This window comes from Rhinichthys klamathensis, unplaced genomic scaffold, assembly GCF_029890125.1.
Source record: "Rhinichthys klamathensis goyatoka isolate OS25496 unplaced genomic scaffold, OSU_Roscu_1.1 h1tg000262l_1, whole genome shotgun sequence".
NCBI lineage: Eukaryota > Metazoa > Chordata > Actinopteri > Cypriniformes > Leuciscidae > Rhinichthys > Rhinichthys klamathensis.
Genome location: NW_026606783.1, coordinates 1,217,436 through 1,231,717, shown reverse-complemented (window position 1 = coordinate 1,231,717; position 14,282 = coordinate 1,217,436). Strand labels below are relative to the sequence as shown.

Sequence of the window (14,282 nt, the reverse complement as noted above, 5' to 3'; positions counted from 1 at the left end):
TTGACTGCACAATAAAAATAAATTATATATTAAATTATCAGTTTTGTAGAGTAACGTTATTACTGCTTATTCATAAATACTTGCCTTTATATTTGCTGATGAACTGCTCTTGAAGCTCAGGCTTGTCGGTTTCACAGGTAATGTGATGCTCAGCGTCCTGCAGAGGTTTCTTACGTCTTTTATTTCCCAGCATGGCGACTTACTTTCTTGAAATGACTGGGAAAAAAAAAAATATATATATATATATATATATATATATAATGTGAATGAAATAAACAAGCATATTTAAAAAATCTTGTTGATCTTACTGGAATTGTTCACCCAAAAACATACGTAATTAACATACAATTATGTTAAGTGTTCCAATTGAACCTCATGTTGTTCCAAACACGTGTGTTTTTTCTGTTCAACACTTAAGTATATATTTATATTATATCACAGAGCTCTATTCAATGACAGCACGTGTGACCAGTCTACAACAGGAATTTAGATTAAAAAAAGGCAATGTCAATGATGCCAAAAAACATTGGTTCTTGTGTGTCTTGTGACCACAATTGACATGAATCTACTATATTGATTAGCTACAGCATACAGGATATTTTCAGTCAATAACCAGCTAGATTTATATGGACTATTTCTAATGTGCTTTTTGTCTGCTTTGGACATTGAAACACACAATAAAAATACTATAAAGTGTCTATGTACCATCATTGGGCAAAAAAAGATAAAAAAGATAAATAATAAATCTAGAAAAAAACATTCCACTGAAAAAAAGATTTTTGGGCAAATATTGTATTACATAAAATTAAAAATATATCAAATAATAATGATATAAAAATATATAATTAATATTTTAAATCACAGTTGCAATTTGACAACACTTGAGAAAAACAATGATATAGTAGGCTATCACTGACTCGTTTTTTTTTTAATTTGTAGAATCTAAAGTACTATTATATAAGAAATAACAAAATTATATTTACTGGTCAATGCCTACAAGTAGGCAATATACTTTTTTCCTTATTGCAACAAATTATCAAATGAGAAACAAATAAAATACAATCGAGAAGTAAATAAAACCCTAAGCAAAAAATAATTAAACCACTAAAATAAACATACATCTTACTAACTTTCATATTTCACAATGTATTTAGTTATCATGCATTTTCAGGACAAGACTTCATCTCACCTTTCCTGCGTGGTGGAGGGTGGAGGGCTGTCGTCTGACTGTTTCGCGTCCCATTGTCACGTGTCTGCATTTCCCGGGAAAATACATCCACTGTCGCAGACGTGCGTAAATGACGTAGTTACGTATTTGGATTTCACGTTGCAATTGTGACTATTTATTTGACCGAATAGAAAACTCTCTGATGACAAGAATCTTTTTTTTTTTAATCGCAGTAGTGTTTCTTCTTCTTCTTCAAAAAAAAAAAAACTGTCGTGGATCAAGTCTTTCTAGTGGACAGAGCACATGATCACTTGTAAACGAACTCACCCGACTCGAACTAGGAACCAGTGCGCATGTCCGAACAAGCACAGGTTTAAAAGAGCAAAAAATGCAAAATGAGCAACCTAGATATCTTGAACAGACATCTTATTTTCTACTAATAGCATTTATTAATCAAAATAGTAAACTGATGTATGCAAATACACAGCAGGGCTGATATTCAAGCTGGTATAATATGTCTCTACTTTTGGAGTCTGTGTTGTTGTCAATTTATTCGAGTTAAGATGGGGGATGGGTGTGGATTATTTCGAGGCTCTAAATTAAACTTTAACAAGTACTTTAACAGCATTATCTTCTTTGTATTTCTTTCATAAATTAATGGTATTTTACATTACAGGGCGGAGAAGCTAATAGACCTTGTAAAAGTGCTTTAAAAACGCATAGCCACGACAGTTTGTGATCTTTTGAGCAGCACTTCTGCTTAGCTATCTACCTGTAACTGTCAGTCTGTTAGTTCAGCCAGAGACAAGTTCAACTCTCTGTCACTCCAGTCAGTCTCAGTGCTGTGGGGGAAGGGCGCGCGCGCGATCAGTCTCTCTCAGTGCTGTGGGGGAAGGGCGCGCGCGCGATCAGTCTCAGTGCTGTGGGGGAAGGGCGGCTGATCACAGTGTGAGCAGATCTCAGTCAGACTGACAGTCACAGGCAGAGCTAGGGTTAGGGTTAGGGTTAGTGCAGATCCAATGGCTTTTAAAATCAAATTAAGTACAAAATAATTATGTAAACAAACATTTAAACGTGTCAGCTTGATTCATGATTCTTTTAAACACTTTTTTTCTTTTGTATGACTATATGTAACTGCTCTGCCCCCCCCCCCCCCTCTCTCTCTCTCTCTCTCTCTCTCTCTCTCTCTCTCTCTCTATCTATCTATCTATCGATTTATATATATATATATATATATATATATATATATATATATATATATAGGCTATATATATATATATTGAGAGATAGATAGATAGAGAGAGAGAGAGTGAATGTATGCTGTAACTGCTCTCCTCTATAAACAGTTCTTATCAGTCGCTTTGGTACATTTCTTGAATCATCCTTAAGATTTGCAAACAAGGAAAGTGCATTTCGTACAAACAGCAGAACACAATAGGATTACATGACAGCATTTTGACATTCTTGTTTGTGACACAAGGCACTGATATGTTCATTGATATATATTGTACTAAGGATTTTTAACAAGTTACAGGCTTTTGATGGTTGTCAATATAACTGTATCAGTATTTTGAGAAGTAAACACTGGCTACGATTTTGATGACAATGAAAAGACTGCACATTATCTGTATGACACATAAACACATGTACCCATTATGAGACTGGACTCACAGATACACTGTTGGTCTGTTAAAAAATGACAATGCCATTGCGATGAACAGACTATTCAAACACATACTGTATATGTGTGTGTGTTACATTATGTCTCTATCAAGTATATTTATATAGCGCTTTTCACAATATAGATTGCATCAAAGCAGCTTCACAGTATCAATCAAAACATAATAACAATGTTCGTTTCTTAGTGGAAAAACATCCACGTTTGGTAGAGCTGATCAATGGTATTAATGATTGGTTAATTAATTTGAATATCCCCAACTGAGCAAGCCAAAGGCAACAGTGGCAAGGAACCGAAAAACTCCATCAAGTGACCCGATGGTGTCCTAAAACTCCATCAGGGACCCAATGGAGAAGAAAAAAACCTTGGGAGAACCCAGGCTCAGTGGGGGCCAGTTCTCCTCTGGCGTTTATGAACTAGAGGCCGGATTTACAGTAACTGCAAGGTAAAAATGTATATGAATGTCTCTAAACAGACTTTAAACGTGAACCTGTGATTAACGCTGATGGCGTTCACATGCGCATTAAGAATTGATTCTATAGTTATGTGCGTTTGAATATATGTGCGTAGGTTTGTATTTCCCTAGAAAACCATGCCTGAACAAATTACTTGTCTATAAATTTGATACATAATTTTGTTTTATTTTATCACTTCGGGGTAGGTACGCGAAACTAGATTCACAACGCTTTATCTGTAGAGTTTATTGTTTATTGTTTATTATTAGAGTTTATTGTTTATTGTTTATTATTTAGATCCCCATTAGCTACTCCATTAAGCAGCAGCTATTCTTCCTGGGGTCTTAACAATTTTTCAACAAAATATTAACATCAAGGCTGTACAACAATGAAGACAAATACAGAAGTGCACACAACATCATTTAAGATATCTAATTAGTGGGAAAGGGATCTCTATCACGTATTTTTACTGTCTCATGTAAAATGCAAGTAGACTCCACTGTAATACAGTAAGTCTACAGCTTATGGTGAACAGTACAGTATAGTGAACACTGTCTGATTACACGCATGTTCTGTCTATAAAGACTTGAATGTTTGAGGACACACACGGTTGTTCTCCCAACATTCAGCTCAGCTTTCAACCCGCCTCGGCCATGAGGTCATGAACATGATCTACAATATTGGCCCCTATTTCTTCAGAAACCTACAATCTCTCTGTTTTACCTCTGTATCCTTCCACCACACATCCTTACTCCTCCTCTTCTTCTTCTCGGCTGTTACCCTGTTGTTCTTCCATTCTCAGAGTGTGTATGTGTTGTGCTCTGTCTATATGGCTTCCAGAGGAAGCTTCATGAGATGCACTCTGAGCGATTATAGAGAACTGGTGATCATTGATTGATCTAATGCTTTACATTCCCCTTCATTAGTGAAATTCAAAATTCACATCTGCAATTCAGGACAAAAAAAGTATAATAGAATTGTATAGAAAATATGTTTGACAGTTTATGACAACTAGTAATTTAATGCCTATATGTTTTGAGGGGTAAGACTATTCAACAGAGAACCAGTATAATACATTTTGATCAACATGACATAAGCAATTGATAATGTAAGAAACAGCAGACACTTACATTTATTGCATGAATGTACCAAAGCATTTGCAATTTGTTCAAAAGAATGATAAACTGCTTTCATGATGTGCACAAGTGACTAGATGATGTGGAGGTTGAACAAGAATTTTAGTTGTGATTTGAGAAATGCACCAAAGCGCCTTAAAAAAACGTATGTAATTAGTGTAAACATTTAATTAATATAATAATATAATATGAGAATGTTTCATGCAGCTGCTCTCCTCTATATAATATAATATAAAATAATATAATATATACTACAAAGAGAATGTTTGCTGTAACTGCTCTCCTCTTTATATAATATAAAATAATACAATGCAATATAATATAATAAGAATAATGTTTGCTGTAACTGCTCTCCTCAATATAATATAATATAATATAATATAATATAATATATAAAGAAAAAAGTTAGCTTGTTTGCTGTAGTGAATGTGTTGCTGTGGTAACTGGTAACGGAGTCCTGTCCTGCTCGTGCGGGGGGTGGGGGAGGGGCGGTGGCCACTCAGGGAAATCACTGATATTATGAGAGGAAACGGCAGAACGCAAAGTAGGAGAAAACACTTCAAACAAATAAAATCACTCATAAAAGCAAGCGATTTAGCATGTTTTCACATCTTTTGGTGGCTTGTGTGTTTTTATTAAACAAACTTGGATGAATAAATCATCACATCCATATTGACAGATTTAAACAGCTGTTCCTCCGCTTTTGGAAGAAAATATGTACTTTGTAAATTCACATGACGTAATGTCTCTGTCTCTTCCCCGCTTCAAACTCGTTCCTACATGATTAATAAACTCCTATGTAAGTTACTGTACAGCTGTATAGTCTCGGTGACGCGCAGCAGCGCGATCTTCACACACACATAACGTTACACAGAGCAGACTCCGATGCGAGAGCAAAACTGCGAGGATTAAAGTTTAATAACATGCCCATATACATCGTGAGAGCTCCTGCTGCTCAGGGTAAATTAGTCTATTTTTATTTAAATAATAATTATTGCGAATTTATCTATTATTGAATGTGGATTATCTGTCAATTCATTCATAATAATGATATCGCCTCCGCTCCGCCATTTTTGTTGATGACGTGATGGCCTCAGATTGGTCAGATCATTAAGTCCCGCTCTCATAGTGGCTTCCTGCGCTCTGATTGGTCAGAATCCCCGAAGTGTGTATCTTTTCCGGAAGTGCAGTACTCCTAGAGGGCGCTGTGTTATACACACTTTAGTGGGGGGGCATACACACTTCACATACACAAATCACTTAAAACTGATTTTTTGGGACAAGTGAGATTTTAAGTCTGGACACCATTTTAGAGTATGCTGAATGCCATTATATAGTCAAACAAATGAGGACATACAAAATGTCCTCAATTTTTGAGGTGGTCCTCAGTTTACTGGTGTGTATCCTGGTGAATGTACCCAAAAGGGACATAAACAAACACACACACACACACACACACACACACACACACACACACACACACACACACACACACACACACACACACACACACACACACACACACACACACACACTCAAAGTCACAAGTTTTCCCTTGGTTTCGAACAGTAGATTCTGTTCAAATGTTAATGTTAAATAAGGTTAGCTGTTAGGCTAACATGGTTAAAAATTTCCACCACAGGTTGCAGTGTGAGTATTTGCAGTGCGTTTCTGTATTTAGTTGTGTTGAGTATTTGCAGCGTGTTTCTGTATATGGTTGCGTTGTGAGTATTTCCAGCTTATTTCTGTATTTGGTTAGGTTGTGAGTAGTAACGCGTTTCTGTATTTAGTTGTGTTGTGAGTATTTGCAGCACATGTGTTGTCACACTGATAAAGATGTTTTCTTAATTTGCTGGTGTTATTTCTATTTGCATGTGTTTTCTTCAGTTGCAGCGCGTTGAGCTCTCTTGGCCACCATAATAAGCACATAAAGACAGACTGTTGACTCTGCTGATGGCACTGAACTCAAAACTTGGTGTAGAAACAATTTTCACTCCGAAATTCCTTAATTCCTAAATTTCATAGATAATTACAAAGAAACGGCAAGCAACATGAAAATTTGAAGTAGAAAGATTGAAATACTCTACTCTAATAATCTGTTTGTAAACAACTTGGAAGAAAACATTTGTGTACAGTGTACCTGTGGTCCAGTCTACGGCGATGCAGCGCCTGTGTGAGCAGCTCGGAGGTGCTTTGGAAGGAGCGTCCCAGCTCGTCTAGCTTCTGCTCCATGGAGATGATTCGCTGTTCAAGCTCATGATAAGAGCTGTTCCAGTTTGCACTCAGATCACACATGATCATCTGCATCTGTTTGAGGACAAAGTCCATTTCCAGACAATATCCTTTTCTTAGATTTGCTACAGCTGTATTTCACGAGTGTAAGCACATAGGTATAATAAGACACTGGACATCTGGTCATTTTCTCACTCATTTCTCACAAAAAATTTGGGAGGTACAATCTCTGGAAGATGACTGTCATGAGTCTTGTTTTTCTTTTTATGTGCACAACCATAAGTTGCACACCAGACACTGTCAGACATTAAGGTAGTTTTTACAGAGATGTTTATGGTTTCACAGAACATTTATATGTCTGGGTTAGGTGAATGCCTCTTTATTAGGGCAAACAGACCGAGACACCAGTCTGATGTATGTCTAGACTTACCTTCGAAAGATCCACCATCTCACTGGCATAGTCCCTTATCTTCCTCTGCTTCAACCGCAAGTGACGAAATCTAGTTGTAGACAAAGACATGCGTTCATTTACATTCATCGCCTGGTACAATGGTTTTAAAGGAACTCTAGTCTGCTGGGGTTCTCTATGTTGGAGATGTCAATCCTCTAATAACCATAGAATGCAAAAAGGGGGCAAAATGACCAAGGGACGGGTGCGGTGTTTCTTCAACAATCCTTTAATTGCTTAATATTCAATGTATTCTTCATAAATCTTGCATGTGAGCCTCAGTAATGTCATTTACATGGGCTGGTCATAGGTTCATAAAAAATATTATACAATTTTTGTATAAAAGTGTTTGTAAAAGGGGTCAAAATAGTGTTATTTTTGTATTATTTATATACTATTGATATTAGTGTATATTATTATATATTAAATTTGAATTATAGCTTTAATTGTCTATATTTTAATTTTAGTTTAAGTTTTATTCATTATTTTATATATTTTTATCTTTTTTTAGTTTTTCTTTTTTTATGCTTTAATTCATTTTTATTATAGACCTGTATGCATTTCTTACATAATCTTGACTGATACTTTTTTTCTGTGAGTTTTGTCAATAATATTTAATTTAGTGACACCCTGGATTTGTCAAAGTTTTGTGACTGCCAATTTCATATTTTGTTTAAAAAAAAGACATCTATATTTGTAAAAGGGTCAGTGTAGTGTAGTCAAACATTAAGTTAAATTAAAATTTCTCACATAGACATACGTTAGTTATATTTAGAATTAATTGCACTTAATGTCATTTTTTATGTACTGTACATGTTAAGCGAACAAATGAATAATATTGAAACATTTAAACATTTCTGTATAATGAAGATAAAAACAGGTCATTTTGATCCCCTTTATGCATTCATCTCTTTTGGGTCTTTTTACGGTTAAATTCAAGATATTCTTTTGTAACCTCGAGTAATGAAAGTTTGTGTACGTCAGGTTTTGCAACAGGCTGACTGGCAGATGTCTCTGAATATGTTGTGTCCCAAAAAAGCAAAACGGAAACCAGTTATTGTAGGGGAACCATCAGCAACTGCCAAAGCATGCAGACATGACCGTGTGTCAGGAGCAAAAAGGAAACACACCAAAAAGCACAAAACAGAATGACTTCCGAACTATTTGGCGGTCTGCTTGCTGCCATGCCGTTTTAGCTTTCACTGCAGCACCCACTTTCTTTCCAGAATATTCTTGGTGATTCTGCTAACATTCAGAAATCCCTCCACCCCTTACAGCCACAGATCTCATGCATACACACATGGAACATTCTAAGAGACCGATTCCTGTAGTCATTAACAATGCTAAACTCTGGTGTAGATTCAGACATCACAGCTTCCTATGCACTGGTCATGAAGGAACTGCAGCCAAAGAGCAGCTCTCCCCAATCTCAGCCCTTTATCTGCGGGATGATGTGAGGACTACTGTAAACAGGTGCTCAACAACCTGCTGAGAGATGGGGAACTGCAATTCTTGCAATGACCACAAAATAAACAACCGCAAGAACATATAGTATGCTTTGCACTGCATAACGTGATCTTTGTGAAACTGACTTGTCATGTATGATTTTATAGAAAATGACCAAGTGGAATATGAGCAGTTCCCTCGAAGCAATGAAGCAATGTCCTACTCCAGTGTCCATAGGGTTTAAATAGTAAAATAGTCCAGGTGATGGTCCAGATTGGTGACCTATTGCATGATTATTTTTATATAAGCATTATCATATCAATTCATTAAACATATTATACATTTCATATACTCATGTGCAGGAAATGGCTTTGATGAATTGCCTGAGTTACAGTAAGCATATTCTAGCATACATATTGAAGTTTATAACTAGGTTCTTTATAAACAACTAGTGTGTGTGTATATATATATATATATATATGAAGAGTTCAGATGCAAAAGCCTCTAAATGCCATCTGAAATTTTCTTCTAAAATGATCATTTTTATCAAGCTCGTATATTTAAATTCAGTAATTTCACTTAAATGACAATTAATGGGTAATTTTTCTTGCCATTCAAGTGAAATTATTGAACTTAAATATACGAGCTTGATAAAAATGATCATTTTAGAAGAAAATTTCAGATGGCTTTTAGAGGCTTTTGCATCTGAACTCTTCATATATATACAGTATATAGTAATCATTTTGTATAGCAATTTTCTCAATGTTTCGATTTTTTTGTAGATTCCAGGTTTTTTAAATAGTTGTATCTCGGCCAAATATTGTCCTGTCCTAACAAACCATACATCAATGGAAAGCTTATTTATCCAGCTTTCAGATGCTATATAAATCTCAAATTCAAAAAATGGACCCATGTGACTGGTTTTGTGGTCCAGGGTCACATATATATAATTTGAAGTTATTTATTAGAAGCCAAAATACTTAACATTGAACATACTAAGCCAGTTATTGCCAAAAGAGCGTAACTACACTTTATTGTGGGTAAAGCCTATGGATAGCACATGAGTCAAAATGTCTGACACCACGTGTAAGCCCGGTAGCTCAACCATGAGAAGAAAACTGCTGAAGATGTATTATGAAGCTTATTTCGTGACAAAAAGCTGGATGATGGAGTAAATGTAAATAACCAGACGTCTCTTATTATTATGATTATTATTATTACATTATCATATTGAATAAAATAGCCAATTTGTTGTTACAAATAGCTGATTTAATTATTTTCATTAATTTCATCTTTTTCATTTTAAATGTCAAATCAAAGACTTTTGTGTAATGAAATAACATTTATATTTAATCATTTAGCAGAAGCTTTTGTTCTAGCTAATTACAAATTAGAATATAATAATAGAGTATCCTAATAGAAATCCTTTGTAACATTAATAATGTCTTTTTTATTAATAATACTAAAGACATTTATAATGTTACAAAGGATTTCTATTCCAAATAAATGGTGTTTCTTTGGCAGAAAATCAAGTGGCTGCGCCCCACAAAAGAGGATCCAAAATCTGACCAAGCTTGAAGTTGGAAAACAGGAGACCAGAGGTTATCATGGAATGGAACCTAAACAGTTATACAGATGTCCACCATAGGATCATGCTGTGAAAAAGAAAGACTTACACTATGTGCACAAATGGCAGTATCCTGCAGTCCTGCAGAGTAGGCTGCTATCTACATATAGCATACATCTGATATACAAATCCATCTCAAATGTTCTTTAAGACACAGATTGTTTTTGTTTTGTTGTCATGTCCTCAATATTCAGTAACCTATTTCATATATGCTCACTGGAGCCTATACTTTCAGTTGGTAATATGGAAAAATGTTATTAAGTAATTGTTAATAATAATTATTTATGCGATTCATTACTTCAGTATCATTCAGTTAATGGTATTTGCTATCATAGTATTTTATTATTACAAAGGTATCTGTTATCTGTATCTTGAATCGCCCATTTGGCCAAATTGTTAAGTGGCTGGGATTACTATTTTTGTCAAATTAATCACTTTCAATTAACTAATTTGATGTAAGGACATTTTATGTGATATTTTATCACAATAGATTGTTATTTATTCTAAACTCATTAATGTAATGCTTAGTTCATATTGTCATCAGATGTGCCCATGTTTTCATATAAATGGAATGAAACATTGGTGCCAAAAAGACTCATGTGACTTTTTTTTTATTTAAAAAAAATTGATTTTTTTTTCCGGAATAAATGTTAAAATAGTGTTTAATAAGTGGTTTTGGCCCTCCTGTAAAGTTGGAGAAATGTCACTTACATTTGGTGCTGGTTCTCACCCCTCGATATATAATGATATAATGATAATGATAATATATATATATATATATATATATATATATATATATATATTATAAATTAATAATTATATAATTTAAATAATATATTTAAATAATTTAAAAGGTGTTAATTTGTATAGTAACAATGAATATACATAATGAAATCACATTTTATAATATTTATATTTAAAACATAAATTACATAAATATAACAATTATATATATATATATATATATAATAAAGTGTCACATTATTTTTTTCAAATATTGATTTTTTCCAATTGCCCAAAAGTATTTTGTCAGCTACCCAAAGATAAAAAAATAAAAAAAAACCTTCTCAAACAAAATGTCTATAGTGATTTTCTATGCCTGATGTCTAATGGTTGAATGCACACACTGTAATGGATCACTCACACACGGATAGCCTCCAGCAGGCATCTCTGATGATGTCGATGCTCTCCGCTGTTGTCCTTTGTCTGGGTGGTGCGATGCAGTAGCCAACATTCTCTAAGCACATCGGCTGCTGCGTGCCGGATCTGCACCACAGAGAGTATTTCAATAATAAGTAATCCATTCATCATAACTATACAATGATACTCTATTGACAGTCTGCAGGCCATTCCTTAAGTAAATAGTTGCATGTTTAAATTGTTCAGCAGATAAAATACTGAAACTACTATAAACGTTTCTGGCCATTAAATTACACCCGGCAACAGCAATATGATGATTGTGATGTGTAAATGGCAAAATACAACACATCAGAGTATTACTAGAAAATCTGGACAGGATGTAAGAAATCTGTGCGGTTTATTAAAGAAGTGGCCTTGATGGAAACAAACATGGAAAGGGCGGATAAGTATTGGTTATTTTGAGGGTGATTTGAGGATGAGAATAGCTATATTGAAGTTATATATGGGTTATGCACGGTCAACGTCTTTCTTTTTTAATCACACAGTTCTCTACTTTCTTTGATTCTATTATTGTCTCTGTGTCTTCCTGTTGAAGACCTGCTCATAATGATGTCACAACCTCCCTGCCAATTTTGTGCATTTGTGGTTATTATTAGTGTGTCCAACTGTGTCCAGATGTCTTTCTTTAAAGTATCATCAAGGTAAATCATTGCAGGATCTGATGAGTTGGACCTGTGGCACGCTACACACACACACACACACACACACACACACACACACACACACACACACACACACACACACACACACACACACACACACACACACACACACACACACACACACACACACACACACACACACACACACACACACACACACACACACACACACACACACACATCAACACAACAAAACCTGTGACAGGAAATAGCTTTTGCCAAGTTGAAAGCACAGGTCCAGACCTTTATGAATATGTTGTAGGAATATTCTGGGCTCAGTTGAATTTTGCTCAATCAACAGCATGTGTGACATAATGTTGAGGAAAAAAAAACTATGTCCACTTGTCCCTCCTTTTCTTAAAACAATCAAATTAAAATTGGTTTAAAGTGAGGCAATCATGATAGAAATGAATGTGGCCAATATGTGAACGTTAAAATAATATTTCAATATTGCCTCAATATAAATAATATGTTTGTTAACATGATTTTAGTGTAAGTACTACTAAGTTTTTCTGTATAAAGTTTATATATATATAACATACTATATATAATGAACTTATTTAGCCTATAAAAATCTAAAAATGAATAAATAATATGTTCAATATGTTTTTGCTTATAAATGTTAACTTTTACAACTGCCCAAAAGTAATTTTCCCAGCTTTCCCATATAATTTTGAAAATGAGGGACAAGGTAAAATGTATTTTTTTTGTAATCAATATTATGACAAATGCTGTCGATTAAGCTTAAACCCCAGAATATTCCTTTACGAACTTGCTTTCAGCGGTGGGAAACGATCTAACGTAATTTTCAGTCAATTCTTGCCCCCTCAAAGCAATATGGTTTCCCGTCCATTTGTTGAAACTCTAACCATTTACCATCTTCCTCTATGCATTTATTTTGGGGTCTCTCCTCCTTCCTCTGATAAGCAAACAGATGGATCCTGTTAGAGGAGTGCAAGCCACCCGCCTGTCCACCTCAGCATCAAGACCTTCTCTCCTCCCTTCTTTCCCAGTGCATACGCTAAGGCTCACTCACAGGACACACATCAGTGCATCTTATTTCCTGTCTGCAGTTAAACTTCTCATGGACTAACACAAGTTCTTTTCCTGACAGGGACCTGATTGTTTCCTCCCTTTGACGCCTTTTGTCGGCTATTAAGAGCTCAGCGGCCGTCTCTGCCTGGCCAACCTAAGCATTTTCCCACACTGTGCTGCTGTTTGGAATTCCCTATTTAAGGAAAAAATAATATTATAAAAAGCCTCAGAAATCATAACACACATTCAATGCGGAAAATAATGCTGCTTCCATCCATGCCTCTGCATCCTCTGGGTCACTGCTTTTTATGTTTCTCATCCGCAACCGAGAGATATTTTTAAAGATTAAGTTAAGCATTCCCAAATGGCTAAGCTAAGTCTAATTATCATTAACATATCTCTTTTTTTTATCACTACCAAATCGGTCATAAGGAAATGACCAAGTACACATAGGTGTGGAGAAAAAGACAGTAAAGAATTGAAAGAGAGTGGCATTTTTCGGGGTATTTTACTGTGGTGGACAGTGTGCTCACCCGCTTGGAGATCTGAATGTCCATCATGAAGAAATGCACATGTTTCTCCCCTTTGTTAAGCGCCAATTTCTTAGTCATGACTGCTACCAACATAGCAGTACATGCCACACCCTGACAACAAACACACAGACATGAGCATGGTTACCATCTGTCTCATTATCCCAAACATGTACTCAGACATAAAATATTCAGACTTAATGATATTCAGACAGTACACAGAATTCTTTGTAACAAGTGTATAAATAATTGTCGGCGGGATGGAATATAATGGTATTTATTTTATTCAAATCCATTTCAAAATTTAGAAAGATTTTCCTAAATAAATAAATAAAACAAAATATAAACAGAAGCATTACATGGAAGAACATTATAAAAAAGTGTGTGTCTCTATGAGGAATGTATGGAAGCTTGTTTCCGCCACAGAATAAAACATAAAAAAGGGAATTGCGCCTTTCAATTGTGAGTTTACATCTCGAAATTCGGACTTTTTTATCTCACAATTGCATGATATAGAGTCACAATTGCGAGTTATAAAGTCACAACTACGTGACATAAAGTCAGAATTGTGAGGTATAAACTCGCAATTGCGAGAAATAAACTCGCAATTCTGACTTTCTTTCTTGCATGCTTATATCTCGCAGTTCTGACTTTATAACACGCAA

General features: G+C 35.0%; 1 protein-coding gene across 4 annotated transcripts in view; it reads right to left on the bottom strand.

Moving 5' to 3' along the window:
• The window catches only part of kcnn4 (potassium intermediate/small conductance calcium-activated channel, subfamily N, member 4), a 56,666-nt gene that overhangs the window by 24,953 nt on the left and 17,431 nt on the right, over positions 1-14,282 (bottom strand). For 2 of the 4 annotated variants that reach the window (XR_008809062.1, XM_056267743.1), the window contains exons 5-8: positions 13,621-13,731; positions 11,335-11,456; positions 7,100-7,169; positions 6,578-6,744 (exon numbers count right to left, since the gene is read on the bottom strand). Coding sequence is in view for 3 of the 4 variants with exons in the window: in XM_056267743.1 (XP_056123718.1) it covers positions 6,578-6,744; positions 7,100-7,169; positions 11,335-11,456; positions 13,621-13,731 (470 nt within the window). In the remaining variant the exon portion in view is untranslated. Of the gene's footprint in view, positions 1-6,577; positions 6,967-7,099; positions 7,170-11,334; positions 11,457-13,620; positions 13,732-14,282 lie in introns of those variants that run through there. The other 2 variants (XM_056267745.1, XM_056267744.1) reach the window with 2 other exon arrangements.